Raw genomic sequence first — 21,098 nt, forward strand, 5'->3', positions numbered from 1 at the left:
CTTGGATATGGAGAGGAATTATGGAAGGAGTGAAAAATATTCAGAAATATTATAGATGGGAGGTTGGTAATGGTCAAAACATCAAAATATGGGACCAAAGTAGTGATATAGTATTGAACCAACAATAATGAAGTCTCCAACTTCTAAATATACATAGGTAAAATTTTAAGCACGTGTAGAAAAATAGATAATTTAAATTGAGGAAAGATCCATGGACACTCTTAGATGGACAAGGACAGACAAGATTTGCGCCATTTTCTCCGCAAAACCCAAACAACAATGAATTTAAGTGTAATATTTTGATGATATGTTCCTCTTATAGGACTCTACATTCCTACAAAAAAAAATGGACGCAATTCGAGATATCAAACTTCACCATCTACCGATCTTAATTTCAACCGTTAATTTTGAACTACTGATATTCAAATGGGTAGATGGTCGTTATATACATCTCGAATTGTGTTTATATTTTGTAGGAATGTAGAGTCTTATAAGAGGAACATATCATCAAAATATTACTCTTAAATTCATTGTCATCTGGGTTTTGCGGAGAAAATGACACAAATCTTGTCTGACCTTAAGAGTATCCATGGATCCTACCTCTTTTTTTAAATGCATTGTGGATAGTATACATGCTAAGACATGAAATTTTAGACACGCGTCACCCAGGTAGTGCTGATACTCATAGATGAAATCTTAAACACACATAAAAAAAGATAATTTTTTTAAACACATGAGAGCGAGTCTTATGATGGAATCCATCCATCTTCCATGCCACCTCAGCACTTGGAACTGTGGATGGAAGCGCAAATCTAATGGTGAAATAGTAGAAACGCTATTCTTAATGGAGTTAAAAAAACGCAATTAAGAATGAAGCTTTTTTTTTTTCAGCCGTTAGATTTCATAAATATAAGGCTAAAAAAAAACGCAATTTTTAATTGCATTTTTTTAACTCCATTCTTAATTGCGTTTAACACTATTCTTATTGACGTTCAGATGGATTCCACGAACCCTTCCACGAAACCGTGGAATCTTGCTTGGTTTTTCTGTGGAAGACCCCAACTTGAAAGCCACTAGACTTGACATTCCATGGTTTTTTCACATTTGGAATTGTTTGGATTCCACCATAAGACTTGCTCTGATGGACAGTAGAAATGCTAAGAAGTGAAATCTTGAACACGCGTAACCCAGGTCCAGTGTTGCAACAAAAATGTTGACATAATATACCCAAGATGTGTGTTGTAACTGATAAAGATAATCCCTGAGATTCTTAGAAGCACATTTGTCACGACAATAAAAATTGTTGGGTGAAAAAGGAAACCCTCCTTCACCGCCATGAAAGCTTTATTAAAAACTTTAAAGAAAGAATAGAATCGAACAATTTTCTTTCTCACTCACTCTCAAGATTACAATCTCATATTCGGGATTCCAATTGTTTAATCGCACTTAACAAAAAAATATATATTACCACCTTATATCTTCAGAGAAGCTGAAAACCTAGGGTTTGGTTTTGTTCGAGTCGATTAAGGAAAAATTAGGGCTTTTTCGAATTGGGGAAAAATTGTTGATTAAGATATGATAGAAATTGGTGGATCAAGTAGTGTTTGATCGCCCCGCCAAATAGGCGAGTGGCGATTTAATCTTGTATTGAGTGAGTTTTTGTATGGAAACGCGAAGTCGTAAGCGGGCGGAGGCCTCCTCAGCAGCCCCTTCATCATCATCTCAACAACAACAGACAGCAACAACTCGTGCAAGTAAAAGAGCTAGATTATCAACAACAACATCTTCGTCTTCATCAGTTCCTCCTCCTCCTCCTTCTTCGATCCCAACTCGTTCCCGCCAGAATTCACGCTCTCGAGATTCATCATCTGTATCTGCTTCTGCTGCTGCTCCAATGGATTCAACCACTGAATCATCTGGTTCTGGCGCCCGCCGTGAACGGCGAGGAAAAAATCAGGTTGTTGAGAGAGAAAAAGATTCAGATAAAGGGAAAGAGAAGGAGCCCGAAATTAGGGTTAGAGAAAGAGAGAGGGAGAGAGAAAGAGAAAGGGAAAGGGATGCAGAGAGGAGTTTAGGACTAAGTATGGATGGTGGGATTGATGATGATAATGATAGTGATGGAGCTGTTGGAATTTTACATCAGAATTTAACATCAGCTAGTAGTGCCCTCCAAGGGTTATTAAGAAAACTTGGTGCAGGATTAGATGATCTATTGCCTTCTTCTGGAATGGCTACATCTTCGTCGCATCAGAATGGAAGACTTAAAAAGATTTTATCTGGGTTAAGAGCAGACGGGGAAGAAGGAAAACAGGTTGAAGCACTAACCCAGTTATGTGAAATGCTATCAATTGGGACTGAAGATTCACTTAGCACATTTTCTGTTGATTCATTTGTGCCTATTCTGGTTGGATTACTTAACCATGAAAGCAATGCTGATATCATGTTGCTTGCTGCTAGAGCACTTACTCATTTATGTGATGTGCTCCCATCGTCATGTGCTGCTGTTGTTCATTATGGTGCAGTTTCATGCTTCTGTGCTAGGCTTCTCACCATTGAGTACATGGACTTGGCAGAACAGGTAAAGTTCTTTGTTTCTACTGTTATTTCCTTTTATTACATGTGATGAGCATATAAAATTCAGTGACAAGGAACTAATGTAAATTAAGATAGAATAATGTGGGTTCTTTTTCTCTTAGTGTTATGCAACTTGGGTTTCTGATGTTTTATTATCATTAAGATCCAATTATCATTTTAGCATGCTGTAAATGATGAGTATTAAGTTTGATAATTGAGTTCCATGAACATGCAGTCGCTTCAAGCTCTCAAGAAGATATCCCAAGAACACCCAACTGCTTGTCTACGTGCTGGTGCACTCATGGCCGTGTTATCATATCTTGACTTTTTCTCCACAGGAGTACAGGTAAATTCTTCTGATAACTAGTGTTAGTTGATTATCTTTTGACTATGGAGACCAGATTTTCATATTTTGGATGTCTATTTAATATACAATTGTTTGTTTTAGCGAGTAGCGTTATCCACTGCTGCAAATATGTGTAAGAAACTCCCTTCGGATGCGTCTGACTTTGTGATGGAAGCTGTTCCTCTGCTTACAAACCTTCTCCAGTATCACGATTCAAAGGTAAGGATACTGTTTCCAAGTTAATGTCGAACTTAAGAGTTTTACTTGTTACTTCTTGTTAAAATGTTGTACTTCGCAGGTTCTAGAACATGCCTCTGTTTGCTTGACTAGGATTGCAGAGGCGTTTGCATCCTCTCCTGATAAACTAGACGAACTCTGCAATCATGGTCTGGTTGCTCAAGCTGCATCACTGATTTCAATCACTAATTCTGGGGGTGGTCAAGCATCCCTTAGTACGCCTACATATACGGTAAATGAAAATACACTATGGAGTAGTCTTGATTGATTCATTGGACGTTATTTAACATCTAAGCTCATGCAGGGTTTAATCCGACTCCTTTCGACCTGTGCAAGTGGCTCTCCTCTTGGAGCAAAGACACTGCTCCTTTTGGGTGTAAGTGGCACTCTCAAAGATATTTTGTCTGGAGCTGGCCTAGATGCAAGATTGTCTGTTTCACCTGCTTTAACCAGACCAGCAGAACAGGTGTGAGCTAGTTCTTTCATTCTTTCTTTTTACTGTTTCTTGTTCTTTCTGCACCAACCTCAAATATCCTGATTGAAATATTTTGAAGCATTGAAATATGCAAACATTACTGTAGATGTATGTTATCTCATTCTTCTAACAAATTGGATTAGTCTATCTTCCTCAAACAAAATAGTAGTGTGTGCATGAAACTTCCTGGGACCTTGGAACTTCAACCTTAGTACTCTAGAAAGGCCAATATCTCCGTTTTTGCCTTCCATTGCCCTTGGAGTAGGTCATTTCTGTTGACAATTTAGCATTCTGCTTTCCTTGTTTTCTGATTGTTATGGTCCCATCACATAGATTTTTGAGATTGTGAACCTTTCCGACGAGCTTCTCCCACCACTGCCACGAGGAACGATTTCTCTGCCATCATGCGCTCATTTTTCACTCAAAGGATCTATTGGAAAGAAGACTCCTTCAGGCAGTTCTAGTAAACAAGAAGAGGTGAACGGGGCTGTTTCTGAGGTTTCAGCCCGTGAGAAGCTGTTGCGTGAGCAACCCGAGCTTCTGCAGCAATTTGGAATCGACCTCCTTCCAGTTCTCGTACAGGTCTGTTATTTGTACTCACTTGCTTTTGTGTGAACCAGTAATGACTCGGTGCTTCATGGATTTATTTTTCTTTTGTCTTCCACATTGGCAGATCTATGGTTCCAGTGTGAACGGTCCAGTTCGCCATAAATGTCTGTCAGTTATAGGCAAACTGATGTATTTCAGCTCCGCAGAAATGATTCAGACTCTAATAAGTGTAACAAATATATCGAGGTACTCTCTTTGTGTTTCTGTTTACGTTCTTATGTACATGATATGTTTGAATCTCCAAATGCTGATTCACCAATGTTTGAATTTATTTGTTTTTCCAGTTTCTTAGCTGGTGTGCTCGCATGGAAGGATCCACAAGTTTTAGTTCCTGCCCTTCAGATAGCTGAAATTCTCATGGAGAAACTTCCTGGGACCTTTTCAAAGATGTTTGTTAGAGAAGGGGTGGTACATGCTGTGGAGACTCTTATAGTGTCTGATTCATCAAGCTCTGCTCTCCAGGCATCTCCCGCTGAAAAGGAATCTGATTCTGTAGCTGGATCAGCAACACGTTCTCGGCGTTATAGACGGCGCGCTGCTGGCTCGAATGCAGAAGGAAATTCCTTGGAGGAATCTAAGTCTTCTGCTCCCATGAATATTGGCTCCCCCCCAGCTACTGTAGAAATTCCATCGGTTAATTCTAGTCTTCGTGCAACAGTTAGTGCAAGAGCGAAAGACTTCAAGGATAAATATTTTTCTGCTGACACAGGCACTGAAGTTGGTGTAACTGATGACCTTTTACGCTTAAAGAATCTTTGCAAGAAACTGAATGGCCGTGTAGATGATCAAAAGTCTAAAGCAAAGGGTAAATCAAAAGCTTCTGCTCTTCGCTTATTAGATGTTTCTGACGACAGCGAGGAGCATTTGGTTGGTGTTATGTCGGAGCTGCTAGCGGAGCTTAGTAAAGGAGATGGTGTCTCCACATTTGAGTTCATCGGTAGTGGAGTAGTGGCAGCTCTACTCAATTATTTTTCTTGTGGAACCTTTTCTAAGGACAGAGCTTCAGAAGCAAATTTGCTGAAGCTGCGCCAACAAGCTCTTAAAAGGTTCAAGTCATTTGTAGCGGTTGCTCTTCCTACTGGTTTTCATGATGGGAGTGAGGTTCCAATGGCTGTCCTTATTCAGAAGCTTCAAAATGCATTATCCTCCTTGGAGCGTTTTCCAGTTGTATTGAGCCATGCATCTAGGTCAACTGGTGGTAATGCACGCCTCTCCTCAGGGTTGAGTGCATTATGCCAGCCTTTTAAGCTGCGTCTTTGCAGAGCTCAAGGGGAGAAATCTCTTCGTGATTATTCCTCAAATATTGTACTCATTGACCCACTGGCAAGTTTAGCAGCTGTGGAGGAGTTTCTTTGGCCCAGGGTCCAACGTAGTGAACTCACACATAAGGCTTCAGGGAATACTGATCCTACGGCAGCTACGGGAGCAGATGTATCATCACCATCTAACTCTACTCCAGCTTCATCTGCACGTCGGCACTCAACAAGATCCAGATCATCAGTGACCATAGGAGGTTCAGCCAAGAAGGACCCTCCGCAGGAGGGAAATGCAAGTTCTTCCAAAGGGAAAGGTAAAGCTGTTTTGAGATCTTCCCCAGATGAGCGAAGAGGACCCCAAACAAGAAATGCTGGACGTAGAAGGGCAGCTACAGACAAAGATGCACAACCGAAACGTGCTCAGGCAGACTTTAGTTCTGAGGTACATATAGCCCAATCATTAAGCCTCTCATTGTTGCGTTATTTAATACTGAAATATTTGTGTTTAATATAATATGTTTGAAAAAATTGGTGAAATTTAGAGGAAGTGACATAATATGTAGGTTCTACAAAGAAACTTTGCTACACATTTTACTCCACAGGAAATTGTAATTAGGTAAAATCAAGTCATCATGGGTTAAATTTTGATTTGGACCCAATCCCATTAATTTTGCGTTTTTTTAATCTTGTATGGCCATAGTGCGATAACAATCGAAACTGGTATCCATGCTTTGTAGTCGGAAGAAATAGATTTTTAGGCTTATTCTAACATTTAAGAAACCAATTTGGTGACTAGAATTATGATAGGATTAAACATTACGTGTACCCCTTCGTTACATCATGTTTCCAAAAATGCCACTTGCCAGCCCTCTACTTGATAGTTGATCTGTTGATAAAGGACCACTTTCCATGTCATTCTGATTGACGACTCGGTCACAAAGCTAAGCTGGTAAATACATGTTGTCGTTCTAAACTACTGTATGAAATATTTAGGTTGGAGTAACATGGCTTAATGAAGTTAACACACCCCGTTTATCTTGCATGATTTATCCTCTCGGGTTAAATTGTTATGAAGACTAGTACAACAAAGTATACACCCCATTTCACTGATTCCTTCTCCTCTTTTAACTTCTGATATAAATTTCTTAATAATCATTTCGATATTTTGTTTGGACTAGTGCAACATAGTCTGCTCATGTTTTTTCTGTCATTTATCTTGCTTTCTTTTTATTGAAGCATTCTTCTGTGATGGATGAATATCTTCATCACTTGAGCCGATGAGATTATATCTATGACTAGAAGTTACTCTACGGGCTGCACAATGGTTTGCGGCTTTGCGCTGTTTGAGAAGTAGCTAACCAGAAGCACAACAAATACAACATGCATTTTCCTAAATTCAGGACATATTTTGTTTACCATTTATCAGGTTGATTTCAAATTTGAGTGAGGTATTTCAGGCAACAAATTGTTTAAGTTAACAGAACTAGGAAATGTACAAAGTTCGTAGAAATATACAAATAGACAGGGAGTGATGCAGATCCGATTGTGAAAGAGTGGCTGTACTCGTGTATGCCAATTTTGCACAAGGCCACACCCTTTCATCTATACTTCCTGTCTGATGCTTAATTTAATTCAGAGCTGTTTAAGATATCTTCACATATTGCCTGGTGCAGGATATTCTTCTATCAAGAGTTGTTGTTTTAGTTTCCCGTTCTTACATGGTTATCACACAAACACATTCATGTATCATGCTGACATGTTACTGCTACATCTTTTATCCCCTAGGACGAGGAGTTAGACATCTCTCCCGTGGAGATTGATGACGCATTGGTGATTGAGGAGGATGATCTGTCTGAGGATGAGGATGACGACAATGAAGAAGAGGTATATGTTATGTTGTTATGTAGTTGATGAAGTACCATTTGTGTCCACCCTTTTTCTTTTAGTTTTTTCTTTAGACAGTTTGGTTGGTGGCTAATCTACATAAACACGGATTTACTGAATGATGTCGTATCACTGTCAGTATTAAAAACTGTATTTTGGTGGTGGGTCTGACATGAATGTTGAATTTTCGTCTGAACTGCGTGATATACATATTTTTCAGGTATTGAGAGATGATTCTGTCCGCCTATGCATGGCTGAGAAGGTACACGATGTGAAACTTGGAGATTCAACCGAGGATGCTTCTGCGACAAGGGATAGTCAGACCACTCCTGCTGGTTCTAGTCATAGGGCTTCCACTCTTAGAGGCATGGAGTCGGGTGACTTCCGAAGTGGGGGGAGCTCTTTTGGCACAAAGGGTGCAATGTCATTCGCTGCAGCTGCTATGGCTGGGCTTACCTCTGGTAGTGGAAGAGGATTAAGAGGAGGTAGAGATCGCCGTGGGCTTCCAGTAGGTGGTGCCTCTAATGATCCTCCTAAGTTAATATTTTCAGCTGGTGGCAAGCAGCTTAACAGGAATCTGACAATTTATCAAGCTGTCCAGCGTCAACTTGTGCATGATGAAGATGAGGATGATGATGACAGGTCTAATGGGTCAGACTTTTTATCAAGTGATGGGAACAGGCTCTGGAATGACATGTACACTATTATGTATCAAAGGGCAGAAAGTCAAGCTGACAGAATGTCTACAGGAGGGTCATCTTCTTCTGCTACAACAAAAACGGTGAAGGCTGGTTCCACTTCTAACTCCAGTTCTGAGCCCTCATGGCAGCAAATCTCACTTCTTGACAGCATATTGCAAGGAGAGCTCCCTTGTGATTTGGAGAGATCAAACCCTACCTATAACACACTAGCCTTGTTGCGTGTATTGGAGGGTCTGAACCAGCTAGCAGCCCGTCTACGAGTACAAACGGTGTCTGATAACTTCTCAGAGGGAAAGATTTCCAGTCTAGATGAACTAAGTACGACTGGCTCCACGGTTCCTTCCGCAGAATTCATCAATAACAAGCTTACGCCCAAATTGGCTCGGCAAATCCAGGATGCCTTAGCACTCTGCAGTGGTAGTCTTCCGTCATGGTGTTATCAGTTGACCAAAGCTTGTCCATTCTTGTTTCCTTTCGAAACTAGGAGGCAGTATTTTTATTCAACAGCTTTCGGATTATCTCGTGCACTTCATCGGCTCCAGCAGCAACAAGGTGCAGATGGTAATGGCTCAACGAATGAAAGAGAGGTTCGGGTTGGGAGGTTACAACGACAAAAGGTCCGAGTCTCTAGGAATCGCATTTTGGATTCTGCTGCAAAAGTTATGGAGATGTATTCTAGCCAGAAGGCTGTGCTTGAAGTTGAATACTTCGGAGAGGTTGGCACTGGGTTGGGTCCCACTCTTGAGTTTTACACCCTTTTAAGTCATGACTTGCAAAAGGTCAGCCTTGGAATGTGGAGGTCTTCGACATCGTCAGATAAACTTGCAATGGAAGTTGATTTAGATGAAAAGAAAAGTAGAAGTGGCGATCCTGGAGATGCAAAGAAAATTGAACAGGATAATGCTACTAATGGAAGAGATCTTGTACAAGCTCCTCTTGGGTTATTTCCGCGCCCATGGGCTCTGAATTCAGATGCTTCTGATGGTAGTCAGTTTTCTAAAGTGATCGACTATTTTCGGCTGGTTGGACGAGTTATGGCAAAAGCTCTTCAAGATGGTCGACTTCTGGACCTGCCTTTGTCGACAGCGTTTTATAAGCTGGTGCTTGGCCAAGTAAGAGAAACTGCAATACTTGTTTCATGTCCCTGTTTCTCTTTTGTATTAAGTTTTTTTCTTTCTGGAATCTGTGTATACTTTACATACCATGGGGGTATTCAATCAGGTTTTAACATTCTACTTCACAACAGGAGCTTGATTTGCATGATATTCTATCATTCGATAGCGACTTCGGGAAGATTTTGCAAGAATTACAAGTTCTTGTTTGCCGGAAACAACATCTGGAAGAAGTAGGTAGTGACGGTGGTATTGCAGTTACCGATTTACGTTTCCGAGGAACACCGATTGAAGATTTGTGTCTGGATTTTACTGTTCCTGGCTATCCAGAGTACATCTTAAAACCAGGGGAAGAAAATGTAAATGAACATTTGATTGTCCCATCTTACATCAGCATGCCATCTTTTAGTTCCAGCATCATTTACAGTTATTCTGAATGTCATTATGATTTTTGTTGGTTAGGTGGATATTACTAACTTGGAAGAATATGTTTCCTTGGTGGTGGATGCTACTGTGAAGACTGGAATTATGCGGCAAGTGGAAGCATTTAGAGCAGGATTTAATCAGGTAACGATTTTCACTTAGCTTGTATATCATGCACTTAGCTCGCATGCTTGTGTTTATATCATGCAGTGAGCTTGTATAATGCTAATTTTCTGATAATCGTTGTTGGATGCTATGACTGGTAAATGTTAGTGTTGCGCAGTCCTCATCTTTGATATGATATTGGATAATTTGCATTCATCTACAAATCTTTCCTCTTTCTTGGATAAATGGGGCAGTTACTTTTGTGAATGTTGTGTTTGATACTCCTGACATTTTGGAATTGAAATGCATATTGTTTGAAGATTAGAAATTCTACTTGTCACTTTTTTGGTCCAAATTGATAAAATTAAGTCTGAATTTTCTCTTCTTCGTTCAAAATAAACACAACAGGTGTTTGACATTTCATCGCTGCAAATATTTTCTCCACATGAACTAGATTATCTACTCTGTGGCCGTCGAGAATTATGGAAGGTAAGTGAGCTCTCTCGTATCTGGTTAGCTTGTTTCACATGATTATCCTTCAGAACTGAGAACTTGATAACCTTGCAGGCTGATACGCTTGTTGATCATATAAAGTTCGACCACGGTTACACTGCCAAGAGCCCTGCCATCGTTAATGTATGATCTCTACACTTGTTGTGTTTGAAGGAGAAATTGGTGTTTTCTATATGCTGAAATCTGACCTAGTCAAAATGTGTTGTTTGTTTTCCCTTCAGTTGCTTGAAATCATGGGAGAATTCACCTCAGATCAACAGCGTGCCTTCTGTCAGTTCGTAACAGGAGCTCCCAGGCTTCCACCTGGTGGCCTGGCTGTTCTGAACCCCAAGCTAACTATAGTGAGGAAGGTATGTGGTTGATATTTCTTATTAGTTGCAGGTGTATAAGTTAGCTTAGTTACTGGGAATGCAACACTTGTAGGTCAGCAACACCACAGAATGCTAGCCATATGTTGGTGTTTGGCTAAAACTGTGCAATTTTGTTCATTCACCTTTATCCATAACATGCAGACATTTTGTTCTTTGCTTAAATGATGATTGTATGTATAATGAAATGCATGTCTGGTACAGCTCTCTTCAACCGCTTCAAACACGACATCAAATGGAAATGGTCCTTCAGAATCAGCAGATGATGACTTGCCCAGTGTGATGACTTGTGCTAATTACCTCAAGCTTCCTCCATATTCAACGAAGGTACTCCATCCATACTTAGTATGTCGAACATATTTCATTATCTTTGTACTGTAGCTTCATTAACTTTGATAATGTTTTCTGTGTCGACAGGCAATTATGTATACGAAACTGATTTATGCTATCAGTGAGGGGCAGGGATCATTCGATTTATCCTGAGTATTCAACAAGCCAATTTCCATTGGTTAGTATATATTATCATAGTATATGCTCTATATCAACAAGCACTCAACGCAGTCAAAACTCCAACATTCTGGAGATTGCTTTCATCAATCGTGCTCGAGGAAATGATTCTCTTGCTGTCCCATACTGAAGAATGGTCAAGCTTCTTTTCTTCTTTCGGTTGGCTTTGTAAATCCTTAATTCATCTAAACCAATCATAGCGAATTCTTTCTGTTTCGTTTTTGGATTCCCTTCACAATTCTTGAATAATGTGTTAAAAGTTTCACATTTTGTCAGATAAGTAAAAGTTCATATTTTTCTGCCATGTTCGGATACCTTCTTTTCCTCCTTTTTAGTAAGAAAGCTAGAGGGTAGGATTTTATTTCACCAAGTCGTCAGTCAGGATTTTACTCACGCAGAAACTCAGCAACCCGACAGATTTTATTGAGCCAACTAAGATTAACTACTCGCCACGGACACGTGACTTGAATGAACCAATAATAGGAGACCTCAAACCAATTGTCAAGGACAAAAGAAAGGAAGATCTTGAAAAAAGCAGGTGAGATTGCCGAAGCGAGATATGATGAAGTCTCGGTAACAAAGAAGAGAGGAAGGCCGAAGAAAGAAGTTTCTACATCAACACCTCAAGAAGAAAAAGGTGAGAATTCACAACATATTCTCAACGTTGGTTCACAAACGGTTCCAAAGAAAAGAGGAAGGCCGAAAAAAGAAGTTCCTACATCAACACCACAAGAAGATGATGAGAGTTCACAACCGACACCAAAGAAGAGAGAAAGTGCGAAGAAGGAAGTATGTACACCAACGCAACCTCAACAAGATGAGAGTGCACAATCGGTTCAAAATATTGGTGAAGCACTGATCACAAAGAGGAGGGGAGGGCCGAGGAAGTTTGTGTATGTCCCACTTGGACCTTTCAATTCCCCAAGAGAAGACGACAACAATTGAAATGGATGAGAAATGAGCTTTACTGTATTGAGTCAGGGAGTAAATTCTGATGGGTGGTCTAGATTTTTTCTATTTTATCATTTTTGTTGCGCAGCGTGGGATATACTTTGAGATATAGTATTCCTATTTTATTTCTTGAAATGGTTACATGTTTTAATCAGCTCCGGTCGTCGATGCAATTTTGAAGGCATTTTAGAACCTCCCGCTATGTCATCGAAGACATTTTAATCTGTTACCCACTTATATTTTGTTATCAAATTATCGTTAGACTTCATCTCATTTTAATTTTTGACTTCATCTCATTTTAATTATTTTTATTGTGTTTCAATTGTATAAATTTTGAAAATTGTAATTCTAATTTTTATAATTTTTGGCAGTGGATGACAGGTGGTTTCTCTATATATAGTAACTGTGATTATGCTTAAGTCGCTAAAAGAGTTACAGGTTGTTTTCGATGATTATCAGTATGTAAATATAAATTTGTGTTGGGAAGGTAATGAATCATTAATTGATTGGTTAAAAAGGGTTATCATGTTCATCCTGTGATTTTACTCACCATATGCCTCATCTCTTTGATTATCCCCAATGCCTATATTAGATACTAGATGCGATTGTCCATTCACTTCGAACAACAAGGTAATATTACTCATTCATGCTTACTTATTTTTCACATTATAGTGCTGATATCACAGAATAACTGCCTGTCAAGTTGAATATGATTAGTCTACTTTCAGGCTTCAATTGAACCTGGTGGTACTGCTATCAGAATCTCTAGGGACTGAACGGATCCTTAATTGGGTCAATAACCACCGATAATTTCATTTGTCCTAGGGTGATATGTTGTCTACTACATATTTTTAAGGTAAATGTTATTAGGATAATGGTTACCTGTTTTTGGGTTGGCTGTATCATTTATAATATAAGTTATAAAACCCGCTTATTGCAAATCAGGCTTAAAACGATGAAATAACGGCTTTTACAGTGACCATAGTGGGTACAACTTAAAACTAAGATTAATATTTAAAATATTTTAGCTTGGTGTTCATCAGAATTAACACAAACCAACTGACACTCTTTAAACATAAAGTACATTTTATTTGAGTCCAGTAATGTCCATTTTTTTTTTGTGTGTGTCAAACGTATAAGAAAATAACGAGGGTCTCACTTAGTGGTGTTGGAAAAATATTATTCAATATTAATTTATTTAATGGTAATTATGCATCAATTATACCATGCAATTTCTAATTTAAGCTTGCCTTTTGTTTCTCATGTTGATTTAGACCAAACCCAAACAATTTACAAGAAACGAGGTCCTTTGTAATTCTCATGCCTTATGATTTTGTATGGATGGTGATTGATCAACCAACAATATTTAAAATCCTTTCCATCTTGGCTACAGTTCCAACAAAAAAGAGGATGTGAGAGAAAAATATTTCGAGAAATTGTTGTCATTAACTCTTCCAAAAGTTTTCAAATTTATACTAAAGTTGTTCAATACTTCCTCGGCTCCTCTCTCCCTTCTTAATGATCCATCGGTGATATGGGATGATGCAAAGAGATATGTGGATTTGAAGTACTAAAGCAGAGTCAAAGCAGTCAAGATGGAAGATAACTCTTTTTTTTTTGAAGCATGGCAGATAACTCTATCTACCAACAAGTGTGTTGTATTTAACAAACTCTACCGCTAATGACTTGAAATCAAACTTCATTCTGCTTAAAAAAAACATACCCCCGAACTGCTCAAACTTAAAAGCATTTTTCTGTTTACATACAAATATCAATTTAATGATTGTTCTTTTCTTCTTTCAATCAAGAGATTCACGGGTCCGGCTTTAAAATTATCATCTATTCATTTATTCAAAGAGTTCTATGACAGAATATAATGCATAACTCTGCCGAGATCATCGATATCAGTATGCACAACAACTGTCCTGCCAAGAATTGAATGCTTCCAGCTTAGTGGAATCTGCAATTCACAAGAAAACAAATGAAAACAAGAAACCCCCAAAGGGTACAACTATTCGAAATAGAAAAACTTTTCACGGGAATGATAGGAGAATTATGTAAAATTATAAAATGGCGTAATAAGGAATAAATTATAATACCTGGGTAACTTCAATAGAAACTTCAACAACCCCTACAACATTCAAAATTTAAAGAAATTACTCAAAGCAAAAAAGAAAAATCAGAAAATAAGAAATACTAAAAAGAACAGAAAGACAATTCAAATATGCACAAGGAAAGACCATAAGGGCAAGCAATTAACTCATTTGAAGCTACATAACCTACATGAAAGTTAGCAATTTATAAAACATCACAATAAGAATTCCTCATTTTCTGATTTACCAAGATAATTTAGCAATTTACAAGCCTAAATAGCGATTTGACGAGCGGGGATGAAAAAAAGGCATATGGAGAACTGCGTAAGAATCCAAATTTTTTAGTAATTTAATCCCAAAATGGCAACAAAGAATCATTCATATTCAGTTGATATGTTTAGATCCAACCTACTTTTGAGTGACATTCCTTTTCTGAATCGCTTCATCAATGGAGTCCATAAGGTTTTTATACCGTAATGTTAGAAATAAAACAAATAAACTAATCAATAAAATAAAATCAAATACTAATCTGGGTGTGTCATGCCAAATAAAATAATTCATAACTCTCTGATAAATCGTTGGCAAAATTGGACATGTAAATTGGATGTATTGTATTGCCCATAAATTGAGTTACATGGTGCATATCTCGGGGTTAGCAACGATAACTTGGTATGTATACTATATGACCATTAACTAAAATATATCTGTGGTTAACTAATTGCGAGCTCTAAGAAGTCGAAGCCATGCCTCATTAACCAAACACATGCAAATAATGTATTGTAGTAAAACCTGACCTGTTGCTCCTTTGACTTCTCCAATAATGAACCATATCATTTGTTTAACTTAATATATGGCAGGTAAAAAAAAATGAATTTAGGTTTATCATACCAAATTTCAGTAGTCAAATCATTAGATACCTTTCTAAAGGGTATCATAGTTTACTATATTTCTTAAAAAAATTACTCTAATCAAAGATTATTCAAAAAGAATCTAATGCATTTGACCACGGGAACGGGGCGAAGCCCCGAGTTAGACACTAGTCACACCCTAACAAAACTACATGTATACCCTTGTCATCAAGGTCTCAAAGTCCGTTCGTCTTCATCTTTTACTGAACCAGTAGCCATGAAAGTAAATTCAATCTGCCGTGTTCATCTCTAATCGACACTTTAGATGTGATTATATCGCCTTCTCTTGACAAATCAAACATTGTTTTAACTTTGAACATGCAACTATAAGTTCATCTTAAACCTAAAAGTTCAAATCAATGAAATTAAGCTCATTAAAATACAATTTTACATTATTATTGAGTACCCATTCGTCGATTTTATAAGAAAATCATCATCAATTGCAAGAATGGAACACAACAGAAATCATTTATAAACACAAATCATTTACAAAACCTCTCCAAAACCATCACCAGCAATGCTACTTTTCTTTATACCTTCTTCCATCAAATTACTAACACCACTATATCATTAAAAAATAGCAGCACCAACATGATTTTAGGTTGAAGTTATTACCACATGCCCATTAATGATCGAGAAAAAAACAAAAGCCACTTATAAAGAATACTTCAACTAAATAAAGCATGTATAGTTGATGTTGCTCAATTTGATCTAACGTGAACAAATCGAATTTTTGTGAGGAAGTGAAAGGTTGGAACAAAAGAAAAACGAAGATGTGTTGGTTTAGATCAGGGAGAAGGAGACGGCAGAGAAGAAATGTTAGAGTTCTATCTTACGAAAACAAATCTAATGAAGGGCTTAATAGTCTCTTAATTACTCACACGTATGTTAACGAATGTGTGCCGTATTGACTACTTAACAGATTTGTGGGATGTGTAGGATAGATTTCTTAATTTTTTCCGTTATGGGATAGATCCCCAAACACATTAGTGAAAACGAGACATATTTCCAATTTTCCCTTCTCAAATTTTGAATGTCTCCATGCTAATATTGTATGGTTCAGGGTATGGGGTATAAACACAGTCCTGATACCTAACCCTTTTTACAAGAATGGGTCAACCTTGCTGATGATATTGTCAGAATGGCTAATGTTGTTGGCTTTATATGGAAGGATATATGTGATCATTCAACAATAAGAAGCAAGCTATTTCTTAGCATATATTTCAAATAAATAAAGTTCTTATTTAGAGAACTATGTCTTTGTTACTTATAGTAATTCTAGTCCTAATTCTATTAGCAAAGCCATTTCTTAACATACATCTCAAAAAATAAAGTTCTTTTTTTATAGAACTATGTCTCTTTTACTTATAGTAATTCTAGTGCTAATTCTATTAGCAATATACTAAGATGGATTCCACCAAATAGAAATACTATTAAGATTAAATGTGATGTCTCGTTTTTGTGTTAGAACTAAAGCTAGTGGCTATGGACTAATAATTTGAAATTTTGCAGGTTCACACATTGGTTCAAAATGCACAAGCTACTTTTAGCATTAGGTTTTTAACACCTGGAGTGTATGGTGGTGTTGAAGCTGTTACTTGGGAATTGAATTGGGTTTCAAGAATGTTTCTGCGGAAAGTGATTATCAGAGTCTGATATATGCAGTGGAATGCAAAAGCTCGGATGTCCTTGGGAGTTCCGAGATTAAAAGAAGTATTAGATTTCACTTAGGTTATTTAAATAGTTGAAAATGTTTGCACACTAGTAAACTTGCCAATATGGGTGCAAATGCCTTAGCAACACATGCACAGAAATATGGGGTTACTGCTAGTTCGGTAGATAATTACATGAGTTTATTTATAGCTTTTTTTATATGGCACTTCGGTTTAACTTCTTACATCTGCAATAGGTCTGAAACCAATAATTCATTTTGGTAGGTGCCAGAAATACCATTAAAACAAAAACCGATTAGGAATTGCCTTAAACCATTAAACAAAAAGAAAAATATATAGCTATCTGAATTTGCCCTGCAACTGAAATTCACAAAGTCAAAACAAAAACGAAAAGGAAAATAGAAAAGAAAATAAATAAAGAAAATAAGAATAACCACCTATATCTTAGACTCAATGTTACCTATGGTTCACAAAACAACGGAGTGATAATTTGTGATGAATTTGTGGTTCGTATTTCCACAAACAGTTAATGTGCGTAGGGTTTGCACTCTGAAATTAACATAGAAATGAACACAATGTTATGTGAGGTCTGTTTCAAATTAAAATTTTGAACATAAAGAGTGAATGAGAAGACATAGTACCTGCAATATATCAAATGCCGTATGAATCACAAAGCATCTAATTTAGTAATTACCAAAACTAATAGTCGACAAAACTGAGAAATCCGTCATATATGTATTCTTACAACCGAGTGATTGATAAAACTAAATTAAATCTAAATCCGAATAAACCTGCGTATGAACTAAGATTGATTTAGCAAGAAGATTTTGAGCATTAATCGTTTATGAACTTATTCAACGAAAAAATTTGGAGCAGTATATAAAAATCAAAAAAAAAAAAAGTGGGGTGGGGTGGGGTGGGGTGTGTATCTGTGTGTGTAGGGGAGGGGGGTTGTTTTTATCACGGATTTTGTGCTCTCTAACTAAAGTAGTTCAGGAAGTTGGAGTTGGAGCGGTTTGTTTTGATGGAAGGGTAATGAAGCCGTAGAGAAGCAGTTTTGATGATCGTCGGTTACATGAGAAAGTGGTAAGGTGAAATGGGTTATTTGGGGTGCGTAAATAAGAAAATATTTTTGTTTTCTGATGGAACATGAGAAACTCTCCTAATTTCATATATTAAATATGATTGTTTACACCGATCAAGTACATACAAATTGAGATACATGAATAAATACAAAGGTATTAAAAACATGTATTTCACTAAGGAAATCGATTTAGAGATAGTGTGAAAATCCAGATTCCATTATTTGAAATTTTCTTCATTGAGAAGTTTTTGTCTTTTTCATTAAGACTATATGCTCCTTTAAATGAGTGAATTGCACAATATATCGAAATCGCGATCATATTTTGTTGCCATGGATCTTCATAAACATATAGATCTATATCAAACTAATGTGAATTTCCCTTGAATGTATGTTTGAAACGATTATGACAATCGATAGAAACGCCTTGAAGGCTATATGAAATTATTATGGAGATATATAATAAATAACCTAATTGCCTAAATAGGGATTATAGTATATTATAGGTATAATCCTTACATACTAATAGACACTGATATGAACATTACCTTGATCTACCCGGTAAATCCGAGTAAATCTAGGTTGAAGATGAAGGAAAAGAAAGAAGTTTCAGAAAGTTTTTTTTGTTGTTGTTGGAAAAAAACGGTTGTTAGGAGAGGGTAAATAAGAAAATATTAAAGTTAATTATGTGGGGATAGATTCAATGAGAGTTATATTTTGTAATACTCTCACCAGAGTTGTCCACATCAGATTTTGATAGGGTCAGAATGAATGAGAATTCAGTATTGAGTTTCAATTATCATCTTGTTAGATAAATATAATAATAATAATTGATAATAAATTGATTTGATAATCTATAAATTATTTTAATAATAATAATAATAATAATAATAATCATATCGCTTTATAATTTGAGTCAACCCGAGTAACTTATATTTTTGGCATTTTTACAGGTGATAATTCTACAATTTTTGTTTATTTTTTTATATATTATTGCAATCCAAACCCTAGTTTCCCAATTATAACGTAGAGGTCAGTCTTTCGATTGGATGAGTTAGGTGCCTGACACCTTCCTAGCCCATATCTTGATTATTGGACCTTTCTCTGTAAATTGGACAAGTATTTTAATCGGGTCCCAACTTCCTAATAAGTTGGGTAGCGACTTCCCATAATAATATTTCCTTGTGTATTTTTTTTTCCATTTTAGATATTGGGAAATCTTAACGGATTTTTGACGGTATCTACAGTGGCGACTTCACTGGGAACTTTGAGAATCTAACTCGAAAAATAATTGGGATTTTAGGGTTTTGATTTTACCGAGTTCGGACGAAGAAGTTACGGCCAAAACAAGTTTACCGAATATCAACGTCTATAGGCAAGTATGCATGCGGGTATGCAAACGGATTTTCAGTATGCAGACGAATTTTCCTGGACTTTTATTACAAAAATTCATTTGTAAACTAGTATGCAAACTGGTATGCATACCTGAAGTGTACCATGAAGGCCAAAACATCCCGAACAACTATTTTCAAACCGGAACATTTAAGAACCTTAAAAACAAATCAAGTTAGGTAGACATGAATGATACACAAGGTACATAGATCATCATAAAACTTTCTCAAGTTAAGAGACATACCTTTTTAAAAGAACCCGATCTACAACATTACCAAACATTCAAAATCATACCCAACATAATATGTGTACCCCAATTGTTGTGCTTCCCCCACCGTATACATAACATGGCATTTCTTGGTGAGGATGCACTTTTAACACAATCAAGTTGTGTTGAGGTGAACAATGTCTTGCTCACCATGGCACCAAGAAAGAGTTTAGTTCCAACTACTTTTGCATTCAACAAAGTTGAGAAACATCCAAGAATCTGTTTTTACAAGTTTTACAAAAGGCTTTAGAGAGATACCCAAAAATTTGAGTCCCTGATGTCTTATTTTAAAACTTAATAAAAACAGTGTCTGCAGATAATGTTTAGTACTGTGTAGCGAAACTCTTTTGGTGAAAAGAGACGTCCCGACTCTTTCATAAAAAAAGACAATACTATTATCTTAACTGGGTGTATCAGGAATTGACCAAAGAGAGGAATCATGCTTTGAGATGATGCAGTCTGAAGACTGAGATTGAAACTCCTCTTGTAGTTCGTTTAGTTTGTCACAACCAAATGGATTACCCATAGGAGGAGCATTACTCTTACTAATTAGTAAATCAAGATCAACCTCATCATGAATATTATTCATCATAACTTGGTTTAGCTTATCAAGAGATACTTGCTCTTTCTGGAGGTATAACTCAACATCAAGAGATAAGCTCTCAAGCTTCTTTTCAAGCCCTGAAAACACTTCAAGGGATTTTAAACCTGGTGGAGGTTTAGATATAATTTCTTCTACATATTTTATTAAATCATTCATGGAAGAGAATTCTGAAATCCCTGGATCTGGTGGTGCGTTTATTGAGATAGCACTACTGTCTATAGAGTTAGATCGCTACAAACACAGACTTGTAAGATCTTGAACGTGTTTACCAATTGAAAAGGCGGGGGTAAAAAAACCACACCCAATATTTCGTTTAGCAATCTTTATGGACAAACTCCAATATAATTCCAAAAGAATCAACTAGACAGTCAGACTCAATCAATGTAAATATATCCAAGAGTTGTATCTCTGTTTCATAATGTAATCAACAAATCAAACAGATAGAAATCCGTGAGCCTGATTATTATGTGGAACAACTTGAACAACACCAAATACCAATGTTCAAGTCTCAATCAATATAATCAACAACTAAAGGTTGGATTCTCTAATTGATTGAACTACACATAACCTATGATATTTATATTATATAACAAAATTTAATGCGAAAAAAATAAATAACACAGACACCCGAAATTTTGTTAACGAGGAAACCGAAAATGCAGAAAACCCCTGGGACCTAGTTCAGATTTGAACACCACACTGTATTAAGCCGCTACAGACACTAGCCTACTCCAAGTTAACTTCGGACTGGAATCTAGTTGAGCCCTAACCAATCTCACACTGATCAAGGTACAGTTGTGCTCCTTACGTCTCTGAATCCCAGCAGGACTCTACGCATTTGATTTCCTTAGATGATCTCACCCACAACTAAGAGTTGCTACGACCCAAAGTCGAAGACTTGATAAACAAATCTGTATCACACATAAAAGTCTATTGTATAGATAAATCTGTCTCCCACAGATAAACCTATGAGTTTTGTTCCGTATTTTGATAAATCAAGGTGACATGAACCAATTGA

At 37.0% G+C, this 21,098-nt stretch overlaps 1 protein-coding gene across 1 annotated transcript; it reads left to right on the plus strand.

Annotated features, from left to right (window-relative positions):
* The first annotated feature begins 1,270 nt into the window (after positions 1 to 1,270).
* LOC113288946 (E3 ubiquitin-protein ligase UPL3-like) lies at positions 1,271 to 11,414 on the plus strand. Its single transcript, XM_026538103.1, has 17 exons — positions 1,271 to 2,578; positions 2,810 to 2,920; positions 3,023 to 3,139; positions 3,219 to 3,389; positions 3,462 to 3,623; positions 3,966 to 4,214; positions 4,306 to 4,427; positions 4,526 to 5,939; positions 7,283 to 7,381; positions 7,602 to 9,194; positions 9,329 to 9,553; positions 9,657 to 9,761; positions 10,131 to 10,211; positions 10,290 to 10,358; positions 10,457 to 10,585; positions 10,808 to 10,930; positions 11,021 to 11,414. Exons 1-17 carry the CDS (start codon positions 1,664 to 1,666, stop codon positions 11,084 to 11,086), a joined length of 5,751 nt encoding a protein of 1,916 aa, XP_026393888.1. The 5' UTR covers positions 1,271 to 1,663; the 3' UTR covers positions 11,087 to 11,414.
* The last annotated feature ends 9,684 nt before the right edge of the window (positions 11,415 to 21,098 follow it).

The sequence above is a fragment of the Papaver somniferum genome, chromosome 6 (assembly GCF_003573695.1).
Source record: "Papaver somniferum cultivar HN1 chromosome 6, ASM357369v1, whole genome shotgun sequence".
Lineage (NCBI taxonomy): Eukaryota > Viridiplantae > Streptophyta > Magnoliopsida > Ranunculales > Papaveraceae > Papaver > Papaver somniferum.